The sequence below is a fragment of the Sitophilus oryzae genome, unplaced genomic scaffold (assembly GCF_002938485.1).
Source record: "Sitophilus oryzae breed Bouriz unplaced genomic scaffold, Soryzae_2.0 scaffold_1442_pilon_pilon, whole genome shotgun sequence".
NCBI classification, from domain to species: domain Eukaryota; kingdom Metazoa; phylum Arthropoda; class Insecta; order Coleoptera; family Curculionidae; genus Sitophilus; species Sitophilus oryzae.
This window is the reverse complement of record NW_022146107.1, coordinates 5,553,699-5,580,527: the sequence shown is the minus strand read 5'-3', so window position 1 is coordinate 5,580,527 and position 26,829 is coordinate 5,553,699. Positions and strand designations below refer to the sequence as shown.

The window sequence follows — 26,829 nt, the reverse complement described above, 5'->3', positions numbered from 1 at the left end:
TTATTTAGGTACTGCTAAACTACTAAACGGCTCTTATTTTATTTAACTTAATTTTACCAGATAATTTTGCTTTGCATCGTGATATTTTGATAAACTACACGGAAATTGAACTTGTGCTGCTTTTAAAGAGCATGCCAATAACCAACATTTTACGTCGAATAAATTAGTTGATTGACTTGATTACCTAATTTAAACCGGCCGACTATGTAATAAAGTTAAATAATGCATTTTTACCCCGTTTATGAAAATAAGTATTTTAGAAAGCTCGTAACAAGGAAAATAAAATAATATACAAAATATCGTATTTAAAAAAACATATAAGTGTTAGTCAATTTAAAAAAAGACAGATTCCAACGAAGAAATAGTTACGTCACTGCATTCTACGTGAAAAACTGTACGAGAGACCGTTTTCACCTTTTCGATAAGTTATGATACAAAAGGGATCGAAAAATGCAATAATTTCACATTCGCCCTGTATTTTAGGAAGTAAGAGAGCTAGGACATATCTGTATGTAGCATCTTTAGTTTCTTAAAAAAGTAACAGCGTAATGTGAAAACCGCATCTTTGTATCTCGACTCATAAACGAGAAACCCTGTAAAACACACGAAAATGGGACACCCTGTACAGACGTACTGCCAAATCAAGAAATCAACTACGAATGAAATCCAAGATCGATTTATATATTTTAATATTTTTTTGTGTTCGTGATAATTCCTTTGCTACTTCCTCCAAAAACCGACAGTACGTGGAAGGAGCGTTTCGAGGAAGTAAACGGACGAAGTAGCGTTTTGACGAAGGAGGAAGGAAAGAAGTGAAGTAGCGAAGTGTGAGTATGGGGCTTAACTAGACAATAATTTTAATGTTAACGGAAATTTACGCAATATTAGTGACCAAACAACTTTACCATACATTTTAGTATTAGGAATGTTTATTTTTTATCCTAATTACTAAAAATAGCCCACTGTGCATTGCTTTTGGTTTAATTACTTCTCACAGTTCAATTACCTATCATCAGATACAATACTAGGTGGCAATTGTTGGCAGAGTGTCAATTCTCTAATAATATAAATCCGTTTCAAAAGAAAATATAACTAATGCAGACTAAAAATACTACATATTTAGGTTGAAACGTTTAGTTTGTAACAACAGTAATATTAACACAAAAAATAATGCAACCCACAATATAACAAAAATAAAAATGTGTACAGCGGACAGCGTGATTCAAACTGGGTGCTTCAGGCAAACACTAAGAAGATAGATTTTTTTGTATCTATACGTCTATATGTCTGTTCAACCAATCGACAACAAACAAGGCTTTCGACAGACGACATCTAAAAAATGACAGAAAATACAATTTACCTAAAAATTTAAATGACAGTCAACTGCCATTGTCAAGCATCATCTCGCTTGACAGATTCTAGTCACGTTTGTTTCGTCATCAATTTTTTTTGTAAAGTATTTTTCTAAATGCTTATTAGCGAAATTCACATAAGATTGAGGTATTAAATTCTATTTTATGTGTGCTTTAGAAAACAGTTTGAAAAATACGATAATTTTCAAGATACAAATAAAAAAATAATTCATTCAATAGGTTGCCTTAAATTCGTTGCTTAACTCAAAAAGTAGTGACAACGTAGGTATACATTTAATTTAATCATTAAATATTGATATAATAAATATTTAACAGTCCTGTATTTAGTTAAAAATACATAACCCGTTTCATAAAATATAAAATAGCAACTTGATCGTACATACGTCATCGATATTCTTGTAATTAATTACCATTGTCCACAGTGAACCCATGTGGAATTTTAGACTGTGACCGAAAGCGGACCAAATTGAATACAATTTGGGTATGTTTATCGCATCATTAACAACGATTATTCATCAACAATGTGGAGTATTTAACGCTATGAATGTAATGGATTAATCGTAAATTACAGAAGATAATATAAATTAAAGATCGGAAAGTAATAATTTCATATCTTAAATGATTTTAAGACAAAATTTGGAAATGTAGTATACTGTATACATATTTAATATTCTTCTCGTACAGTGATGGGTCGTACACATACTGAGTGACAAAAAAACACCTATACAGGGTGAGCGTTAAGTTAAGTTAAATAAGTATTTTCAGGGCTATTAGATCTCGATAAAAGAAACATATTTTCTCTTTACCGTTTTTCAAATAAGTCCAAAATAACCAACTGACCAACTTATTCAAGTTTAAAAATAAAAAAATAAAAATTTTTTAAAGTTTGAGAGCCACCGCATTTTTTCTGTCTTTGCATCTCTATTGGCACCTATTAGTGCTGGAACCATGGTAATATCAGAGACTAAGAAATTATACCGTGGGGAAATTTGCGGTGAACAAGCAGTTCTAAAAAGTTTCCTAAATCTTTTTTTGCGAAAAAACCTCATAGACGTGTTCCTGCAGTAAAAATATACCACCCCTGAAAATATTTGCTGTTATTTTAGACTCACCCTGTATATTATATTCATAAGATTTTAATAATTTCTGGTGTAATAATGATGTTTTACTAATGATGGTAGCTTCTGACAATTGATTACGTTTCAGCTGTGTTGCTGACATCCGATTTCTGACCAACTCATCCAGACGCCAGAAATGTCATAGTTCTGATAAGGTGGTCGATGACCTGCAAAGCTGAATTTGCTCTTTCGACATTTCTACATAAATACCATACTGCAGACGACTTGATCGGTCTAGAGTATGAAAGTAATATTTTTCCTTTGATGGACACGTCCATTACGTTACGTTGCTACAAAAACAATATCGGCCTGTAATACAGTACGTACGTCGAATAACAATTGAAAATTGCTGCAAAAAATCGTTTACCTGTCACACATTGTTATTTCTACCAGCGAATTACACTGGTCGAGAGACTTTTATGGGTTATTAATTCGGTCAAGACCGAGACGAAAATCTGGCGTACAAGTGAACGAGCTGCTTGCTGGTAAATAATAAACCGTGCGTCATCGTTTATGTTTGAAAATTTTATATTCACCTGTTCCATGTCGCTGGAATAAAACTAATATAAAACAGGGTGCAAGGATTCCCAACAATTCTTTTTATTTTAATCATGGATTTAAATAAAAAAATCAACTTTTTTAAAACTTATAATAAATAGAAGTTATAAACTTTTCCAAGCAGTAAATCTATAAAAAATTACGAGAAAAATTATTCTTATATTACTATTAGGAGGTTAACCACTGCGACCTTAAATATCTATTGTGTCCAATATATCCTACAATTAATACTTATAATAACTTTACTTATATTAAGTAAAGTAATTATACAGGGTGTCCCAGAAATAAGTGCAAATATTTTAACTGGTAGTATAGTTCAACCCCAGAAACATGCCTATGGGGTTTTTTTCGCGAAAAAAAAATTGTGAAAATTTTTTTGGAATTTTTTTTAGTTTTTAGTTAAAAAACATAATTTCTTGATAATATGGCAACATATGTATTAGATTAAATTTACAAGAAAGAAAATGCAGAAAAGATCCAATGGTTCTCAAAATTTTAGCAAAAAATATTTTTTTAGGAAATTTAACCAACCAAACCAAACCAAACCAAACTCCGTTATTTTGAACTTATTTGAAAAACGATAAAGAGAAAATATGTTTCTTTAATCGAAAACTACCACCCCTTTAAATATTTGCACTTATTTCTGGGACATCCTGTATAACTGTTCAATGGTGCCAGGTCCCGTCTACCAATCTAAAGGTTGTGGGTTCGAATCCTGCAGCCGGCATCCCATCAGCAGACTATTTTTGAATGGAGAATGTAACCTCTGGATCAGAAGAACCACAATAGATTTCAAAAGGTCGCAGTGGAACAGGCCGATAGGCACCTCAAGGAATCTAATCTAATTAATTTCCTTGAACTCGAATTAAAATCATAAAAGTATGAATGGAATATATTGGAATTAAATCAATTCACGACGTGTGTATTTTTTAAAATAAAAAAAATATGATTTCTCTTACAAATAAAAATTAATTGCACCGTACAATCGAGCGTGTAATAATGTTTGCAACCGGTTTAAGTTATTAATAAATGACCGATGCGACTTAAAATAAGTGAACTAGATGACCTTCAATTAATATTATGAATTCGGGATCAGTTCGATTTCAAGCAATATATGATTACAATCAGTTATTTGAGAAGCTTCGCTCAAAGTTTCTCTTTTATGAATCTTTCCAAGATTCTGGTCTTTCATTTACACCTTATTTACCCCAATCCTATTTTTTTCTACTAATACACTTACAAATGCATATAAATGTACATATCATTAGTTTAAACTTTTAATATACAAAAGTTCGTATAAATGTATGTCCTAAAATGCTTAGTTTCGAAGATACAGGGTGAAGAAGTTTCATCTTTACTTCGATTTTTTCCAAATAATTTCTGAAGTAACGTCAATATTTAGATGAAAATTGGCGTCTGGGAGTATTTTGACATGAGAAATTTGATTTTGATGTCAATATGACTCCTATTTGTAGTGGGCGCCACCTACATATTACGTATACCTATGTTTTAACTGGTTTTAAGAGTAATAACTTTTCGTCCGTACCTGTATAAAACTACTGGGTGAAAAAAATATACATTTCCGTGATTTTTTACGTAAAAAATATCTCTTGGTAAAAATGGCTACGAGCAAACGTTCTCGGGATATTTAGACTGGAAATAGTCAATACATGTCATTATTGACAAAAAATAAACATGTTAAGTAGATAGTTATTTGACTGAAATAGTAAATTTGGGAACTTTTTATATTTCTAAAATAATTATAAATTTTTCTTAGAAAAATGACGATAAAAAGTTTCTGTTGAACTTTTGACACAAAAACATTTCAAATTTATGATTTCAGTTTAATAACTATTCAGTCAACATGTTTAATTTACGTCAATGACGACAGGTATTGATAATTTCGATTCCAAATATCTCGAGAACCATTACTCGTAGCGATTTTTACCAAGAGATCTTTTTACGTAAAAACGTCGTAAATGTATATTTTTCACCCAGTAGTTTTATACAGGGTACGGACGAAAAGTTATTACTCTTCAAACCAGTTAAAAAATTTGTAGGTGGCGCCCTCTACAAGTAAGAGTTATATTGACATCAAAATCCTCCCCCCAAATTTCTCATGTCAAAAACTCCCAGACACCATTTTTTATCCAAATATTGACGTTACTTTAGAAATTATTGGGAAAAATAAAAAATAAAAATGAAACTTCTGCATCCTGTATCTCCGAAACTAAGCATTTTAGGACATACATTTTAACTTTTGTACTTATTTTTATCTGCAGAATATGCTGCCAAAGTTTCCGGAATACAGTTCGGACCACCCTGTATATAACTTGATTGATGAAAGAAACAATTTAAGGCTCTATAGGGCCAGGGTATTTGTAGGTATAGAAGGAACATTTTTCTCTTACGCTGTATGGTTATTAGTTATTACGGCCTTATTTTGCCAGACCGAATTCCGAGCAATTTCAATAATTAACCCAGATAGAATGATATGTAGGCGTCCAGATGGCAACGAAGCACACGAATACCGATTGTATTTTTAATGTTTTATGGTCTGTTTAGATCGCACTGACCTATTATGTATTATACAATTTTTCAAAATATATATCTAGGTCATTCATTATTCACTAATGTTTACATTTTTATTTATGCCGTAGGTATCATTTAAAAAAAATCGACATTACCAACCGCGAATGCAGATTCTATGCTAAAAATGGGAAAACACCATAACACAAAAAAATCATTCAAAAAATGAACAAATTCAGACTACAGGTGTCAATAGTTTTGATATCTTTTAAGTTAGATATTGGATATAACCATAATTCATCAGTTGTTATTAACTAATTCACTCCCTACTAGTAATTCTGTGAGAAACATAAAAAAAAAACATATATCATGTATAGTAGGTATATAGTATATAGTATAATAATACCTTATTTTTCTCATCTCAAAGACAATATTATTGTGGACGAAAAAAAATTAGCATACTACCTACAGAAAATTTATAAAAAATAAAATTATGGTATAAGTGCATATATCGAAAAAAAACTATTACTATTACTATTGCATCTACTGACTTCACTAACAGTCTATTTTTAAAACCAAGGTTGTATTTGTTATCATTAATTTTCGAATGTAAAAATTCGAATATGGTTTTTCATACCTTAGAAACTAAACTGCTTTGCAATAAAGCTAACTATTCGTAGTTATTGTATACTAGTAAACATGTTAAGAACAATACCTAATACGTATGATTAATTATTTATTTTTAACATAAACTACTTTTTTTAGAATCAATATGAAAACCGCTTAATTCAATTTAAAAAAAATCTACCTAAAAATATGCCTATTATTTTAAAAACTCGAAAGAAATAATAACTGCATTTATTTTGATATAATTTTAAACTAACTATAAACATATTAAAAATGAAATGAAAGATCCTGTAGCTGTTTCTCCTGGGTACTCTTATATTTCAGTAAATTACTATTCCACAGACTAAAATTAAACTCCAGTAAAACAAACAGAAAAACAGAAAACAAGCAAAAATATTTTATTCCCAAGCGTCCTTTCGTTTTTAGCTTCGTGTATCACCCTTGTTTTCTTTGAGAGCTAAAAAGGCAATTTAAAAAAATAGACACTTTTATGTCCACTACAAAATACACCTTTCTCATTTAAAAAAAAAATGAAAAAATAACAACAAATGGTTTCTAAGAACGCCTAGGACTGTAAAATTATTTAAACTAGAACAATAAATAATAGTTATTTATGATATAAGTGCTAAAAGTGGTATTTTATTTTGTGAGAAGGGAAACTTGGGACACGACGCCGGAGGATCCCTTCGAAGACTGTGTAGCCATTCAACCTGAGGCAACCTGGAATACAGACGGCTCCAGACCGTCGAAAGGCGTAGGAGCTGGAATAGTAGGGCCGAAACAAGGAATACTTTTCCCCGTATGCGTCCAGACCTGACGAAACGAGAGATTCATTTGATAGAAAAGTTTAAACGGTAATTAGGCAGTATAGGTGTTTTTCGTATTTTTAGCGATTTCTCAAAAATTCTTTTTTACGTGATTCTAGAGACCAAATACAACACAAATCCGTGTGCGCACGTTGAATTTTTTTTCTGATGTTAAGACAAGTTGAGCCGAACTCCTCTTCATATCGAGCGTTGGACGGGTTGGTTAGCGTGGTTATTTGAGAGGGTAAAGATTCGATTGGTTAGTCATAGGTAATTATATGATTAATTTACCTATGACTAACCAGTCTTTTAGTCGTCCAGGTTCAAATCCACAAATGTCATATCGGTGCGACAGGCTAGCAAATGTGCGTTTCTCTATACTAGACAATGATAGGCCATTGCCAGAGGATAGGCCGGAGAATGTAACCTAAGGATCAGAAGAACCAAAATAGATTCAAAAGGTCGCAGTGGAACAGGCCGATAGGCACCTCGAAGAATCTAATCTAATTTATTTCCTTGAACTCGAATTAAAATCCTAAAAGTATGAATGGAATATATTGGAATTAAATCAATTCACGACGTGGGTGTTTTTTTAAATAAAAAAAAATATTATTTCTCTTACAAATAAAAATTAATTGCACCGTACAATCAAGCGTGTAATAATGTTTGCAACCGGTTTAAGTCAATAATAAATGACCGATGCGACTTAAAATAAGTGAACTAGATGACCTTCAATTAATATTATGAATTCGAGATCAGTTCGATTTCAAGCAATATATGATTACAATCAGTTATTTGGGAAGCTTCGCCCAAAACTTCTCTATTATGAATCTTTCCAAGATTCTAGCCTTTCATTTACACCTTATTTACCCCAATCCTAAATCTTTTCTACGAATACACTTGCATATAAATGTAAGTTTAAACTTACTAATCAAATAAAAGAAAGCATCTAAAACTTCTCAGTTCTGCTATGCACTGAGAGTAATATCGGGATTTGTTGGGTTCGATACTGCTATGTCAGCTTACTATGATTTTGTGTATTCCAGATTTAAGTATGGTATTATATTTTTTGGGGTAACTCCACAGTGGTGGAAAGTAGTGATGGGTTGTTATTTAACTATCTGTTATTTTATAACAATTATTTAGAAATAACATAACGCAACCGTTACTGCTTTTAAAAAATAACATATAAAATAACAACACGCAGAGATCGAGTGTTCGTGAAACGAAGTCGGCGCTCTGCACCGCCACGAAATTCGATGCTGCTCGAAGCAATTCTAAAAAACTAGTATGGATGGAAAACCTATTATTTCGACAACCATCGATACAGGCGGCGAGATACAACGGACAACGGAGTGGGGTATGCGCTACGGCGCGGCGCGTCGTGTTGGGCTGACAACAGCTTAAAAATAATAGGATATAAAAGAAGCAGCTTTTTTGAAACAGTTGCGGGCATAACGCCTGGCTGTCGAGATAACAGGAGTGGGAAAGGAGCGCTGCTGCATCGGTCGATTGTCGATGGAGGCTCGCAACGGGTTGGAGAATAACGCATCAGTTGTTTTAGCTATGTTGTTTTTTTACCTGTTACGAGCATAACAGAACGGCGTTCGAGATAATCGGAGGTTTGAAACAGGTTGGAGAATAACGCATCAGTTGTTTTAGATACATATTGTTTTTCAACCTGTTACGAGCATAACGGGCGGAGGTCGAGATATTATGGCGCTGTATGTTTCAATACTTTGTTATTAAGTTTCAATATTTAAGTATTTATTTATTCTGAAAAATTTTCAGAATAATATTTTAAGATTTTTTAAAAATGTATACAGGGTGTTTTGAAAAATCTGGTCATTGATTAATCACGATCCTGCTTAAAGCCCTTGACGTAAAAAGCTGATTTTTGGAAAACGGATTGACTTTAGGGTGTAGAGGTGCGATAAGAAGGGATTTTTCGAAACTCAAATTCTAAGGGGGTGAAACCACCCTCAAATATTAGAATATTTTTTATTTAAAAACTGGTGAGTTTTTCGAAAAAACTCTTAAACACGTATATTTTATTTTGTTGTTTTACATATTTTGAGATTTTTACAAAATATATACAGGGTGTTTCATAAAATATGACCACTGAGTAATCACTATTCTGCTTAAACTGCTTGACGTTTAAAGCTGATTTTTGGTAAACGGATTGACTGTGGGGTGTAGAGGTGCGATAAGGAGGGGTTTCTCGAATCTCAAATTCCAAGAGGGTGAAAACGCCCCTCAAATATTACAATATTTATTATTTAAAAAACGGTTAGTCTTTCGGGAAAACGATTGGACACGCATAATTTATTTTGTTTTTTTACATATTTTGAAATTTTTTAAAAAATAATACAGGGTGTTCCAAAAAGTTGAGTAATTGATTAACCACGATTCTGCTTAAACTGCTCGACGTTTAAAGCATATTTTTGGCAAATGTGAGAAAATTTTATCCAGTTTGTATGTTAATGGAAATTCTTGCTTTGCTTTATCATCACCATTACAAATTAATAATTCGACGCGAACGAAGTCGCGGGTACAACTTAACAAGTATAGCTAGAGACGTGAGAAATATAAAATAAGAGACGCCCCCCGATGCGCAGTGGACATCCCACAAATTTGCTTCAATCAGATTTTTCGTAGCGTAACTGCATCTCTCTTCCGCCGAATGCGTTCTCTCTCTATCTTGTGCGCGACCGGTGCTATCACCAAGTCTCTTCCTATATTTGTCAAACTGTACATGCTAGTTTAAGTGTAAAATTAATTCGAACTCTAGTGTGTAGTTGGTTTACTTATGAAGAATATACTACACATTTTCTTATATTGCTATTTTTTGACCGCAAATGGTAAAATCATAACGAAGAGCTTCTTGCCCGTCGAGTGAGATGCACCCTGTACACTGCTACGCAATTCAGAATCTACGCGGATCGAGGGGTAGGGCGTAGGTAGATCGGAATTTATAGATATAGACGAGTGGCGGCATTTTGGCTTTTTTATATCGCAATTTGTAATTTGTAAACAGCGCTTATTTGTAAACAACCCCCGTTTTTAGAGAGGTATTTTAGATAACAATCGATATTTAGAAATGTTATGACATCCTGGAAATACTACCACCTAGCACGTCATTGTTGCAACTGCGTTAATACGCCTGGCGGTGACCGCCTCATATTCTTTCAGATATTTAGCAATAAAATAAAGAAACCTGTTATTATTAAGCTGTTATTTTAAGCTGTTTTTTATAAATAACTATAACAGTTTCAACTGTTATCTAAAAATAACAGTTTTGCCCATCACTAGTGGAAAGGATATTTCGAGTACAGAAAAAATGTTTACGTAGTATCTTTGGATTGAGTCAACAGGAAAGTTGTAGGGAGATTTTTTGTTGAGTATATCGTGCTTGTCGTTTTTCAATGTACATTTTGGAGGCTGTGGTGTTTATCATGGAAAACTGGAACTCATTTGGACACTGTAAAATCGAACATGAATATGATACTAGACGTAGATTGCAACTTGTTTCGATAAATATGATTTCAGCTTTCTTCAAAAAATATAGATTTTTCTCTAATAAAAAATGTAATTTGCTTCCTGGTCTATGCAATAATGTTTAAAGATCTTTTTATGTAGAGGAGCTTTTTACTCCCTTACTGAATTATTTCTAAACAGTGATAAGAAAGTCTTATGTCACATTTAACAATTAATATCGTAATTACATAATACTGTAAAAACAACCAACGTATATTTCTAATTTTATTTTGTATTATTTGAAATCTGCAGGATATCGATCATACTGCAAAATGCTAAATTTGTTATTTATTGTAGGTAAGTATAATTGATGTTGCTGTCTGGTGTATTTTTGTTATGTATGCGCTACGGCGCGGCGCGTCGTGTTGGGCTGACAACAGCTTAAAAATAATAGGATATAAAAGAAGCAGCTTTTTTGAAACAGTTGCGGGCATAACGCCTGGCTGTCGAGATAACAGGAGTGGGAAAGGAGCGCTGCTGCATCGGTCGATTGTCGATGGAGGCTCGCAACGGGTTGGAGAATAACGCATCAGTTGTTTTAGCTATGTTGTTTTTTACCTGTTACGAGCATAACAGAACGGCGTTCGAGATAATCGGAGGTTTGAAACAGGTTGGAGAATAACGCATCAGTTGTTTTAGATACATATTGTTTTTCAACCTGTTACGAGCATAACGGGCGGAGGTCGAGATATTATGGCGCTGTATGTTTCAATACTTTGTTATTAAGTTTCAATATTTAAGTATTTATTTATTCTGAAAAATTTTCAGAATAATATTTTAAGATTTTTTAAAAATGTATACAGGGTGTTTTAAAAAATCTGGTCATTGATTAATCACGATCCTGCTTAAAGCCCTTGACGTAAAAAGCTGATTTTTGGAAAACGGATGGACTTTAGGGTGTAGAGGTGCGATAAGAAGGGATTTTTCGAAACTCAAATTCTAAGGGGGTGAAACCACCCTCAAATATTAGAATATTTTTATTTAAAAACTGGTGAGTTTTTCGAAAAACTCTTAAACACGTATATTTTATTTTGTTGTTTTACATATTTTGAGATTTTACAAAATATATACAGGGTGTTTCATAAAATATGACCACTGAGTAATCACTATTCTGCTTAAACTGCTTGACGTTTAAAGCTGATTTTTGGCAAACGGATTGACTGTGGGGGTGTAGAGGTGAGATAAGGAAGGGTTTTTGAATCTCAAATTCCAAGAGGGTGAAACGCCCCTCAAATATTACAATATTTATTATTTAAAAACGGTTAGTCTTTCGGGAAAACGATTGGACACGCATAATTTATTTTGTTTTTACATATTTTGAAATTTTTTAAAAAATAATACAGGGTGTTCCAAAAAGTTGAGTAATTGATTAACCACGATTCTGCTTAAACTGCTCGACGTTTAAAGCATATTTTTGGCAAATGTGAGAAAACTTTATCCAGTTTGTATGTTAATGGAAATTCTTGCTTTGCTTTATCATCACCATTACAAATTAATAATTCGACGAGAACGAAGTCGCGGGTACAACTTAACAAGTATAGCTAGAGACGTGAGAAATATAAAATAAGAGACGCCCCCCGATGCGCAGTGGACATCCCACAAATTTGCTTCAATCAGATTTTTCGTAGCGTAACTGCATCTCTCTTCCGCCGAATGCGTTCTCTCTCTATCGTGTGCGCGACCGGTGCTATCCCCAAGTCTCTTCCTATATTTGTCAAACTGTACATGCTAGTTTAAGTGTAAAATTAATTTGAACTCTAGTGTGTAGTTGGTTTACTTATGAAGAATATACTACACATTTTCTTATATTGCTATTTTTTGACCGCAAATGGTAAAATCATAACGAAGAGCTCTCGCCCGTCGAGTGAGATGCACCCTGTACACTGCTACGCAATTCAGAATCTACGCGGATCGAGGGTAGGGCGTAGATAGATCGGAATTTATAGATATAGACGAGTGGCGGCATTTTGGCTTTTTATATCGCAATTTGTAAACAGCGCTTATTTGTAAACAACCCCTGTTTTAGAGAGGTATTTTAGATAACAATCGATATTTAGAAACGTTATGACACCCTGGAAATACTACCACCGAGCACGTCATTGTTGCAACTGCGTTAATACGCCTGGCGGTGACCGCCTCATATTCTTTCAGATATTTAGCAATAAAATAAAGAAACCTGTTATTTTTAAGCTGTTATTTTAAGCTGTTTTTTATAAATAACTATAACAGTTTCAACTGTTATCTAAAAATAACAGTTTTGCCCATCACTAGTGGAAAGGATATTTCGAGTACAGAAAAAATGTTTACGTAGTATCTTTGGATTGAGTCAACAGGAAAGTTGTAGGGAGATTTTTGTTGAGTATATCGTGCTTGTCGTTTTTTCAATGTACATTTTGGAGGCTGTGGTGTTTATCATGGAAAACTGGAACTCATTTGGACACTGTAAAATCGAACATGAATATGATACTAGACGTAGATTGCAACTTGTTTCGGATAAATATGATTTCAGCTTTCTTCAAAAAAATATAGATTTTTCTCTAATAAAAAATGTAATTTGCTTCCTGGTCTATGCAATAATGTTTAAAGATCTTTTATGTAGAGGAGCTTTACTCCCTTTTACTGAATTATTTCTAAACAGTGATAAGAAAGTCTTATGTCACATTTAACAATTAATATCGTAATTACATAATACTGTAAAAACAACCAACGTATATTTCTAATTTTATTTTGTATTATTTGAAATCTGCAGGATATCGATCATACTGCAAAATGCTAAATTTGTTATTTATTGTAGGTAAGTATAATTGATGTTGCTGTCTGGTGTATTTTTGTTCGAATCATTATTTTTAATATTATTTTCATATTTTATATTTAATATTACTATTTATTTTTGTTTATACAGTTTAATTTTGGTTGAAATATGCAGTTATTTTTACTGACATTGTTCCCATGCCCTTTTTGTATTTTACAATAAGAAAATAAATAAAGCATTATCTATACATACATAGGTATATCTATTACACAAACTAAACCGATTATTTCTAATTTCTACAAGATTTGGAAATAACGACGGATCGTATAAATCAAGACGCCAAAATTATTTATGAAACTTAATTAAACTGTTTCCATATACAAAAACCAGCTGTGTTTGTGTTATCTCAACGGTTACACAAGACCTTTATCAATTGGACGTAAGATGAAAACACGGTTATAATTGGTTATAAAAGGCCGGTTGTGCTCCTTATAAGGTTCAATAAAAGAATGCAGTCATTTATATAGGGTGTCCCAGATATAAGTGCAAGTATTTTAACTGGTAGTACCTACAGTACCGGCCAAAAGTGGAGAAACTTTTTAAATTTATTTGCTACCGTTTTACAAGAACGAAAATGTTTATAAAGCATATATATTTATACATAGGATAACTGTCTCATAAAAATACACACAAGATTTTTTTGGAAAAAGCCTCTATTAAATTTTGAAAAAATTAAACTAATTTCTATGAGGACAAAAATGGAGAAACTGGTATTTTTTATACATTTGTAGTCGTTAGTCTCAGTATGTGGCTGCATAGCCTTTACTTTTGATAACTGCTTGGCACCTTTTGGGCATAGACTCAATCAAGTTCTTTATTACGTCCCCGGATATTTCATTCCAGGCTTGTAATAGGGCAGCGAACAAAACGTCATTATTTTTAAATTTGTCCCTGTTTTTACGCCTAACATCGACTTCTAGTTGATCCCATAGGTTCTCTATAGGGTTCAGGTCGGAGCTTTGAGCTGGCCATTTGATCATTTCAACTTTTTCCTCGGTTAAAAATTCCTTAATAAGTTTGGCAGTGTGTTTCGGATCATTATGGTGCATAAATTTCCAGGTTAATGAGAGAGAGGATTCAGCATAAGGTACCATTGTTTCTTGCAAAATATTTAAATACATATAGCGATCCATAATTCCATTTATTTGAACAAGGGGCCCGACCCCATGCCCAGAAAAATAACTCTAGACTAGAACGTTCCCACCTCCGTGTTTTATGGTGGGTATGGTGTACTTGGGATTGAATCTCTCATTGGCAGGACCGTCTCACCCACCTAATACCATCCGAACCAAAAAGATTGTACTTGCTTTCGTCTGACCAGAGTACATTTTTCCACTGCTTGTAGGTCCAATTTGCATGTTCCAATGCAAATTGTAGTCGGGCCTGCCTATTTTTCTTAGAAATAAACGGCTTTCGGGCAGGTGTTCTGGCATTTCGTTGTGCCTGTTTCAGACGCCGTCTAATGGACCTAACAGATATTGAAATAAAGGGATATTCGTTCCTTATATCCTCCGCAGTGCAAAATGGATTTCTAAGTGAATATCTTATTATTTTCTCTGTCGCCAAAGTTGTTTTTTTGGGTCTTCCGGGCTTGGGTATACTGGCAGTTGTCCCACGATTTCTATACAAATTAATCTGTTTGCACACAACACTTTTATGTAAATTGAAGTGACTAGCAATATCAATTTGTTTAATTCTTGAATGATACTTCTCAATTATGATTTTTTTTATTTAATCTGTCAAATTTATCCCGCGCGGTATATTTTTAACGCTCTGTGAACCCAATACCACGATCTAGACGCTTTAACAAGAGAATATCTCACAGAATGTTAAGAAAAGATAAGGTTTCTCCACTTATGTCCGCTGGAATTTGTAAATAATTTTTTTGCCTGCAAATTTATTCACAAAATAAGCAGTTTTTACATGGCTATACAAAGCAGATTAAATGCGAAATATTTTCTTGATATCCTATTCTGCAGAGAGTAAACTGTATTTTGACATAGTAAAAATATTAAAAGTTTCTCCACTTTTGGCCGGTACTGTATATTTCGGCCCCAGAAACCCGCCCATGAGTTTTTTTTGCGAAAAATTTTTTTTTAAAATTTGGAATTTTTTGAAAAAAGTTTTGGAAATTTTTTAGTTTTAAGTTAAAAAAAAGATTTCTTGATAATATGGCAACATAGGTAGTAGATTAAATTTACATGAAAGAAAATCCAGAAAAGATCCAGTGGTTCTCAAAATTTAAGCAAAAAAGCATTTTTTGATTAAATTTTCAAAGTAAAATAACTCGGTTATTTTGGATTTACTTGAAAACCGGTAAAGAGAAAAAATGTTTCTTTTGACCAGATCTACCACCCCTTAAAATACTTGTACTTATTTCTGGGACACCCTGTATAATGTATAATTATCAATTAATTATCAGAAGAGATTTGATTTAATTTAAAATATCAGAGATATCCTCATAAAAAAATTCAAAATTATCAGGTGCCCATAATAGTCGACGCCGTGGTAACCGTGCTTATTGATTGTTTCCATTTTGTCCATTTTGACTTTGACACCTCAATTATTGACGTTCAATTTTGTGTTAAACGTTCAGTTGTAGCAAAAAGCAAAAAATAACATTAATATAGGTGATTCTGATTCTGAAACTGTCCCTTCGGATATTGAAGGCATTGCGCAAAACGTTGTCGATTCCCTACTTCTCGAAAAATCAAGACAAACGTACGAACAAGCCTATGTAAAACTTGAAGATTGGTGTAAAGGGAAAGGAATCAAGAATAGTAGTAACGAAAAGGTTCTCCTGGCATATTTTGAACATCTTTCAAAACATAGGCAGGTTTCATCACTTTGGGTATATTATTCCATGCTCCGTTCAGTTATATCAGTGAAGAAAAATACAGATATTAGTAAGTACGTCCATATAATTGCATTTCTAAAAAGAAAATCGGACGGATTTCGGTCACAAAATCGAGAATTTTAAGAAATGAAGACATAACTCGTTTTTGCTGAAGCCGATGATAAAACTTATTTCCCTGACAAAAGTTTCATTGATAGTGGGACTTGCCGGCGCCGGCGCGGCGTATCGAGTTGACAAATCTGCAGCTGCAAAATGTTAAAGCTGAAGGACAATGCATTCATGTCATTATTCCATTTACGAAAACAAAGATATCACAAGATTTTTTTATAACGAAAGGGAATGTTGAAGGAATAAATATGGTGGAAATGGTTCGAAGATATATAGCTATGCGGCCAAGCAACACAGAGCATACTCGATTTTTTGTGGGGTACAGAAATGGAAAATTATTAAGCAACCCGTTGGCATTAATACTTTAGAGAAAATGCCGTATAAAATAGCATTGTTCCTAAGTCTTCCAAATCCACAACAATACACTGGACATTGTTTCCGTAGATCGTCTGCGTAGTTGCTTGCAGATTCAGGAGTGGATTTATTAACTGTTAAAAGACATGGTGGTTGGCGCTCTAACACAGTGGCAGAGAGCTATATAGAAAATTCCAAAGAAAATAAAAATATCAGTGTCATGTAATATTTTGGGTAACATTTCTGGCAATGATGGGTCTTCAACAAGTTCAAGCACTCAGGAAATAAATTTACTTTCTAAAAATTCAACTCACCTGTCATCGTCTGGAATTAATTTAACCAATTGTACTGATATTATAATTAATGTTTACAATAAATAAACGTATTTGGGTACATTTTTTTGCTTGTTTCTTATTTTAAAATTTGCGTGATATTATGAAAGCCATAATGACATCCAAATGACAATGTTAAATGTGTCATAATGACATTGTCGTAGATTAATAAAGTTATAGGCTTAGCACAGGGCTTAGTTAAAAGTATAAAATGCAATACGTATTTCGAGTCAAATTGTCGTTATGAAGACAACCATTGCACTCTATTATATCTAGATTGAAATTTAAAATACTATTTTTAAGCGTATGTTAAAAATTTAGATACATACATATGTCATTCTATTCAGAATGTAATTTTCTATCAAATAACGTAAAAAAAATAACGAGAATACTATTTAAAAAGTAAAAGTTATAGTCATTTCCAGTGAAACTTGATAAACTTCAAACAACCTCGATTACCTCTGTCCGGGTTTCTTTTGCTGTTGAGATCCGTTTGTCAGATAATATACCTTACATTTTAACATCCATTACCTACGAGCCCTAACAACTATATGTTGGGACAAGGTCTTTTTTTGCAATAAAAATAGTAATTTGTTAAAACGACTCAATTTATTTTGTTTATTATTCTAAATTCAAACATGATCTAGACAATTTTACTATATTTTTATAAATTTGCAAACAAATCACTTTTGATAATAGCTTATTTTGCCAAAATCAAGCCAAATTTGCTGACAACTATATATTGGGACAGCACAACAAGAAATTTGTTTAATACGGAGTTACATCACCTTTCGCCTTAACAACTGCCTGAACTCTTAATGGCATTGTATTTACCAAAGATTGGTACATTTGAGGAGAAAAATTATCCCAAATTTCCTGCAGTTTTGTCCGCAAATCAAAAATTGTTCGTTGAGGGTGGTTTCTTAATGCCACACAGTTTCTATAACATTGAGGTCCGGACTACTTGCAGGATAGGATAGAAATTTTATATTATTATTACCGAACCAATTTTTAGTTGATTTTGCTGAATGGCACGATGTTCCATCTTGTTGAAAAATATAGTCTTCGTTTGGAAACAATTCTTGAGCACTAGGCAAAAGTGAGGTCTCAAGTATATATGTTTATATTTTTGGGCGTTAACAGTGCCATCTATAGAATTTAATTTGCCCAAACCTCTTGCTGACATGCAACCCCAAACCATAATCCCCTTAGGAAATTTAACAACCCTCTTTAAGCAATCTTTATGAAAGGCTTCTGCATTATTTCGTATTATTCTTTTTCGATAAACTCCAACGCAAACATCAAATTTAGACTCATCGCTAAATATGACCTTATTCCAATCATTTTGTGTCCACGATAATTTAGATTTTGCTCAATTGTAGCGATTTTTCTTTTGAATTTCTGTCAGTAGCGGTTTTTCTTTGGCCTAAATAAGAATTTGTATCAATAATCTTCAGGTAATTGAGTATCCACACAAAATAAAGTTTACCTTGTAAAACCCCAGACCGCATTTATGGATATATTTTCGGCAACATTATCTTGATATATTTAATCCAGTTACAGTATTCCATTTAACTGTTACTTCGCGAAGAGTACTTCTTCTCGCAGACTTGCAAATTTCTACTAAATTTCGTAAATCTCTCTGAGATACAACTTTTGGCCTTCCCGAACTTTTACCTCTAACGCCTACACTGGCAGATTCGCCGTATTTTTTTATTATATTAAAGACCGTGGTTTTTGGAATACTTAAATCATCAGAGATTTTTCGAATTGTTTTTCCAGTACTGTATTGACGAATGATAATTTCGCGTAGTTTTTGATTTGTAGTTTTTCCACGGACCATTACTTTGGATTAAATTAACAAAATTGAAAATTAATAAAATTAAAATTACTTACAGTAAGCCTCACTACTCAAAGTATCGAGTCACTTACAAGCTGTCAATGCTGAAGTAAACAGTTTGCGACATTTGTGACGTTTATAGCAAAGCCGCCTATGATATTAATTATTTAAAAATACTTGTCCCAACATTTAGTTGTCAGACAAATTTGTCCTTTTATGAACAAAATCCGCTACTGTAAATATGGATTGATTTACAAATTCATAAAAATATTGTCAAGTTGTTTAGGATATATGGCTATGTTTATATTTAAAAAATTAAACATATATTTTTCAGTCATTTTGAAAAACCAGGGCAATAATTCCAAAATTTGACCTTGTCCCAACATATAGTTGTTAGGGCTCGTAGTACTAACTCAGCCTACTGGCCAAACTTGGATACTTGGATATTCTAACCCTTTATTTATTATATTCTTACCCTTATTAAACCTTGCTAGAGAAGTACTTTGTGTTTGTTTGTGCGTTTTATTATATTTCATGCATGGCTTTAATTTGTTAAAAAGGCTTTTTGTCGGGCTGGTCGCGCCTCCCAGACGGTCTCACGCCCGAAATTGTCGCTTTTATGCGGAGCGGCATGACATGCGGCCCTCGGGGGACGACAAGAAACGGGATTGGCCCTTTCGACGAAGGTACAACACGGCTTGAATTTTTACCATTTCCCCTTCTACGTGCTGAGTTTTTTTTTTTTAATTTAGTTGTAGAGGTAAATATGAAAAACAGAAAAAATAGAGCGAAATCTAATCATAAAAAATACCTACTTATTTTACTGATAATTAATCGGGAAACTTCGGCAATATAAAAAAAGTTCGTATAAACTAATGTCCTGAAACGCTTCGTTTTGGAGATACAGGGTGAAGAAGTTTTATTTTATTTCGAGTTTTTCAAAATAATTTCTGAATTTGAAACACAATTTGTGAAACATTGGTGTCTGGGTGTTTTAGACAGGGTTGGAAAAAAATCAAAAAAATCAGATTTTTTTTATTTAAATCAGATTTTTTTGATTTTTTTATTTTAACAGAAAACATTATTCAAATCGGATTTCCAAATAATTAGGACTTAATTCCAATTAAATTCTTATCCTAAATGGTTAAATCGTCATAATTCTGCCCAATACTGACAACATTAACAATTCTACGGCGCGTGTCATTTTCCCGGACATCGGTCACCAATATATTCTGCAAAAAAAGTCGCTCGCTTCAGATCAAAAGGATTTTTTTGAAATGCCACAAGAGTATTAACTTTTGTCATTTCAACGCCTAGGCATAAAAGTAAATCACTCTTACGCCTAAGCACAAAAGTACCAAAATATATTATTAAACTGATATTAAGCGTCAATTTCAACGAGTGTACAAATTGTTACTCGATTACTTACAAGGCATTACTTTTTATATTATTTGCAACGTTTTAAATTGATTAAAAAATTATTTGTAATGTTTAATTTGTAAAAATATAGTATATTCTACTCGGAGCAAAAATGTACTTTTGTGCGTCCCTGTTTACGCTATATAGTCAAACACAACCTCGTCAAAAATAGTATAATTTTTACTCCTTACACAATACATTATTGTTCGGAAATAGTCTTAAGTCGAGAATTAAATTAGTATTATCTATTGTCAAAGTGTAAAATAAAAAGATATAAAACAGCATATTTTCTGACAACGATTTGAAGATACAGTCTAACATCAAAAGAACCTTTTTCTGCAGTAGAGGTTGCAAATGGAATCTATTCGAACAGCATTTTTTTGTCACTTGTACATAAATTTCAAAATAAATCCTTACCCTTTAGAAGTCTAATGGATTCATACGAAATTACTTCAAAAATCGGTCCAACATTTTAATTCATGAATAGATATGTAATAGGTATACCGACCTGGTATACCGAGGGGATTTGTTATACAAATCATTTCTATATAGTTTTATAAGATTTACAATTTTTTTTCGATTTATTAAACGTATTTATACTAAAAAAAAATAATTTATTTTTAAATCACATGATTAAAATTAAAAAAATCACTTGATTTAAATCACTATTTAAATCATGAGCCAACCCTGGTTTTAGAGTGCCACGGCCATAAATGTAAGGACAATTTGACTCTAAATGATAATAATATATAATAGTGTTTCCCTCGGTGTATCTCAAAAGAGGCCCACCCCCTATAACTTTTTTATTTTTTCAGATAAAAAAGGGATTTAAGTAGTAAAAAAACGGGTACGTTAGTATAGAGTATATGACATAAATCAGCATTGATTGAAAGTCAATTGTTTTCAGTTTCACCAGAAATGACTTCAATTTTTGATCTTTAAATGACACCCTCGGTATTTTTTTACTTTATTTAATACAAAATGACATTTTGAATAGCATGACATGTCGGACATATCATACGTCAACTTTTGACATTTTCGCATATGGTTTATTTGATTATGTAACATGATTGTAACATACGGTTCATAACGACAATTTGACTCCAAATGTCATGTGTGTTACAGTTGAGGGTTGGAACCTTAGGTGTTACACAGCAAAATAAAAACACTAAATCACCACAATACACCAAAACACTTTTACTTTTACACTGAATGAATCAGTGTAAAAGTAAAAGTGTTTTGGTGTATTGTGGTGATTTAGTGTTTTTATTTTTCATGTGTGTTACAAAATTATTCGTAAAAAATGCTTTTTTGAAATATGCTAATGAGCCCCCCTCGTTCCTTTTAATAAAATTGAGATATGATTAAAAAAATTATAGAGAGATCTTTTAATTGGCCAGGAAAAGACACGAAAAACATTAGATGATCAAATGTATTATTCCAAAGCTCCATGATCATAATCAAAAATTAATGGTTTTAACAGTTATCATAATAGAATGTCCTAATACTCATCTCCCCAATATTAGTAATATACAGGGTGGTCCGAACTGTATTCCGGAAACTTCGGCAGCATATTCTGCAGATAAAAATAAATAAAAAAGTTCGTATAAATGTATGTCCTAAAATCCCTAAAATGCTTAGTTTCGGAGATACAGGGTGTAGAAGTTTCTTTTTTATTTCAATTTTTTCCAAATTATTTCAGAAGTAAGATGAATATTTAGATGAAAATTGGAATCTGGCAGTTTTTTAACATGAGAAATTTGATTTTAATGTCAATATGATCCTATTTGTAGAGGGCGCCACCTACATGTGTTTTTAACTGTTTTGAAGAGTATTAACTAAAATTAGTAAATAACTTAAAATTTTCGATTCCAAATATCTCGAGAACCATTACTTTTAGCGATTTTTACCAAGAGATCTTCCTTACGTTAAAAAAAGTCGTAAATGTATATTTTTACTCAGTAGTTTTATACAGGTACGGACAAAGTTATTACTCTTCAAACCAATTAAAAAATATATATATATGTAGGTGGCGCTCTCTACAAGTAGGAGTCATATCGACATCAAAATCAAATTTCTCATGTCAAAAAACTCCCAGACGCCAAATTTCATTCAAGTATTGACGTTACTTCAGAAATTATTTGAAAAAAATCGAAATAAAAATGAAACTTCTACACCCTGTATCTCCAAAACCAAGCATTTTAGGATATACGAGCTTTTTTGCTTATTTTTATCTACAGAATATGCCGCCGAAGTTTCCGGAATACAGTTCGCACCACCGTATAATATCAATATTGTCAATTATTTTTTAACAGAATATAATAATATAGAGACGAGAAATTACATTTAAATGATAGGGTATACTTGAAAAATATATTTATGCCCACTTGCACCGTTTGTATAAACCTTGTTTAAAGGCTAAACAGTGATTAACTATAATATTTTATTTGCACCATTCCATAAACGTTGTTTATACTTATCTATATAATCGATGTTTAAACTAAACTGTCATATTTCGACGTTTAAATTTTAAACGTAGATTATCTAACTTCATTATTCTGTGTTATGTTGTCATTTTCTTTGGCGGTTGTGCTTTCAGTACTTTTTTATACTTAATTCTTATTTAAAAAAAATATAATATGGATTTTGATAAAAATTACATTTTGAAAGATGATTTGGATATCTCGAAATTATGGATTATGGATTTCCTTGAAAAATTTATTTGAGGACTATAACTATAACTATTTTGACGAAATGGACGGATCTAAATTTAAGCACTTCACTTTTTTTCTGATACGGACACATGGTCAGTTTTCTTATTTTCGTAATATATCCTTATATCTGTCACATATATTTGCAATTGGAGTTTTTTCGTCTGGACTAAAACTAACACAACGGTCTCTTTTCTGTTTAATTTCATCGCAATCCATGTTCCGAACTTATTGTAAATTTAAAAGCATACAAAGACTGTTACAAAATCATTTCCCTTTTAAAACAGAATTTATAATTTGAAAACTAGGAAAAAACCATGAAAAAACTACCTGACATTTAACATAAAAAACGAATAAACAATGTTTGAAACCATGGAAAAGGTACAAATACGAATATGAAGTTCGCTACCTATCAAAGATTGACGTTGTTGCCAAGAATATTCGCTGAATAACTAAACAAGCTTTCATTGTCCTTGGTGCAAATGTAACAAAAATAATCATCGATTAAAATATAATCAGTGATTACTTAAACGCTGTTTAAATGCAAATTGGTGCAAACGGCCATTGATGTGTTAAAAATAGCAGGTTAGTCGTGACTGACTAAGTTAAGAAAAAACTCAAAATTTTAAGTGAAGATGCAGTCAATAATCACCACATAGGCTAATAAAACTACTTTTTTCAAATTTGTCAATCTTTCGAGAATTTTATTCCCATCGTCAGGACAGTCTGACTGCGTCAATTAGCAAAAGAACATCATCTGCACAAAAAGGCCTTAAAAACTAGCATCGTATGACATTGGAATACAAGGACATTTTCTTTATAAAATATTAAAATACATATCCAACGACATTACTTTTCGGCCTTTTTGTGCAGAGGATGTTCTTTTGCTAATTGACTCAGTCAAACTGTCCTGATGATGGGAATAAAATTCTCGAAAGCTTGACAAATTTGAAAAAAGTAGTTTTATTAGCCTATGTGGTGAGTATTGACTGCATCCTCACTTAAAATTTTGAGTTTTTTTTAGTGTGTTATAAAGACCACTCTACAGCAAAATTTCAAAAAACTATTGATTTAACTAGGTTTTTATAAAAAGTTTATTACTCGTGGATCTCAAGAAATACTACCGATTCCTTTTGATATGACTGACCTAGTTAAAAGGAAATTACTAAGCAAAATTTAGTTCAAACGTCCGTCCCACGTAAAGAAAACCGCGGCTGTCTCCATCAAGAAAGTTCCCTTTGTGTAGAGATATTAAGATAAACCACAAAATGTTCAAGAAAGTTACATTTAAAGAGATGCCCTATTAAATTTTATTTACTGAATTATGAATGGTATACAAGGTGGTGCGAATTGTATTCGGGAAACTTCGGCAACATATTCTGCAGATGAAAATAAGTAAAAAATATCGTATAAATTTATTTCCTAAAAAAAATGCTTCGTTTCGGAAATACAGGGTGTATAGAAGTTTCATTTTCATTTCGGTGTTTTTGTAAATAATTTCTGAGTTAACGTCGATATTCGGATGAAAATTGGTGTGTGGGTATTTTTTGCTATGAGAAATTTGATTTCGATGTTTGCCACATACATGTTTTTTAACTGATTTGAAGAGTATATATAATATATATAATAATAACTTTCGTGTATAAAACTAATGAGTGAAAAAATAAACATTTCCGTAATTCTTTATGTAAAAAATGTCTCTTAGTAAAAATCGCTATGATCAAATTAAATATCTAGTAGGTATAAGGTATACAAATATCAAGTTTAAAGATAGATCTCGACATAGATAAAAGAAAAAAAGATATACATTATAAAAAGGACTTACTTTTATTGCATTATGAATGACCTTCCTTTACCTCGAAAATGTATTTAATGAAACTTGCTATAATATGCCAGAACATCTAATAATAACAATTGTGAAAAGATGTTAAATGAGTCTACTTACTATACATAGGTAGGTTGCAATACAAAGGTCACAAACCTTTGTTGTTACAACAGCAAAGTAAAACACTAAGAATTCACCACAATACACCAAAACACTTTACTTTTTCACTGGACGCGCGTTTCGCTAACCATGTTAGCATCATTAGCAGATGATTAAAAACTCTGTATATTTGAGTTTTAATCATCTGCTGATGATGCTAACATGGTTAGTGAAACGCACGTCCAATGCAAAAGTAAAGTGTTTTTGTGTATTGTAGTAAGTGTTTGATTTTGTTAGGTAGGTATATATCACAAAAATTCTTGCTTCAAACTATTTTTATTAAAATTTGTCAGTTGCTTATGGATTACTCAACTATTAACAACCAGAGGTGCTTAAAAACTATACAATGAACGCGTAGGTATTATTAAACATGTTTCAAAGAATTTTCTTTGGAGTCAGCTCTTCAAAAAATATTACGCACCATTTAAATTATTATTGCAATGTGTCCAGCCGAATAAATAATGAGACTACTGAGTCATCCGTTTTACAAATATTTGTTACAATAAAATTAAATAATAGGTACTAGTTCCCGTTTTCTACGCAATTTAGCTTGTTAAGAGAGATTATGTCATAGACTCACAAAAATTATTTAAAACTTTAACTCACTTTTTACTATTCACTATAAAATTTTCTTTGGAAGCAAGGAAAAAATAGAAAAGCTTTTTTCACTGGCAAGCCAAACACCTTTTAAATGTCTGCAGTATATTTAGAGTTGGATGTGTTTATTTATAAACACATAGGTAAATGTTATGTGTGTCGATTAAATCAGATAAACAAAGAGGTAATTTGGGGTAAAAAGACTTAATTATATTACTAATACTTTCCAAGAATAAAAGTGTTTATAGTAAAATAAAAGTGAACTTGATTATGCAGGTAAAACCAGTTTTTACTTATATGACTTGAAAGTGAAGTCCCCTGTCTCCCCTATAATGGTAAAATCTATTAAATAACGGATAATGGAAACTATTAAAGAGTGATTTAACAGTGCGGCAGATGTTCCTCGATGTTATTTAACACCATAAACTCTGTTATATTTCAGAATGAGTAATCTATTATAGAGCACAGAAAGAGGAAAGAACACTATTTTATTTTATTTGAATTAAGGGTTAAAATATACTAGAAGTAAATGAAGAATATGTTTAATAAATGGCTTTCCTTTCTGGGACATATTTGGGCGTGAGACTTTGAATGCCCCTCGCTCAACTTAATCAATTTCAATTATAAAATCCGGTTAAGCTCTTGTGTGAACATTATTTTAATGTTATACATTAATGACTTAATACACATTAAACCAAGTTATAGATTATCATAACGTAACTTATCACGCATAATAAATATGTATCAAAATTACCTGTTTTCCGGTCCTGGGTAAGGTTTCCATGTTAGTCCCATTGACCACTGGGGCCTTTTCGCTAACACCACCATTTGGGGTACTGCCGTTGCCCAACGCCATACTATATGCACAAACTATCACCAAACAATGTCATACGAATAGTTTTCACGCACAACAAGAAAACGCTATCGCATTTTCAAACTAATTTTCCTCAACGCCGAAAGAAAACCAGCTACTGAACATCAAACACAACCGCGTCGAAAATCAAGTCTGCAATGAATTTTTTATTTTCCCGACCTGTTAAGCTACTGAAGTATCACACGTTATCGATATTCGCTCTATCTCTTTCTAATATATGAAGTGAGCTATTCGAAATTTCCAGCAGTATTTCGTTTCTCTTTATACGATATTCTCTCTGCGTCTACCACGCATTAAATAGCACATCTGTTTGAGAAGGACAAAACATAATGGTTTTAAATTTTCTTACGCATGTCGTGTGGCTATAGAAATTCGGTTTAGTCTGGCGCATTC

General features: G+C 32.3%; 1 protein-coding gene across 8 annotated transcripts in view; it reads right to left on the bottom strand.

The window, feature by feature from the left end:
* The window catches only part of LOC115877118 (ankyrin-3-like), a 176,755-nt gene extending 150,172 nt beyond the window's left edge, over positions 1-26,583 (bottom strand). For 7 of the 8 annotated variants that reach the window (XR_004049288.1, XR_004049287.1, XR_004049286.1 and 4 more), the window contains exon 1: positions 26,317-26,582. Coding sequence is in view for 5 of the 8 variants with exons in the window: in XM_030893224.1 (XP_030749084.1) it covers positions 26,317-26,418 (102 nt within the window). In the remaining 3 variants the exon portion in view is untranslated. Of the gene's footprint in view, positions 1-26,316 lie in introns of all 8 variants that reach the window. The other variant, XM_030893229.1, reaches the window with a different exon arrangement.
* Positions 26,584-26,829: the final 246 nt, after the last annotated feature.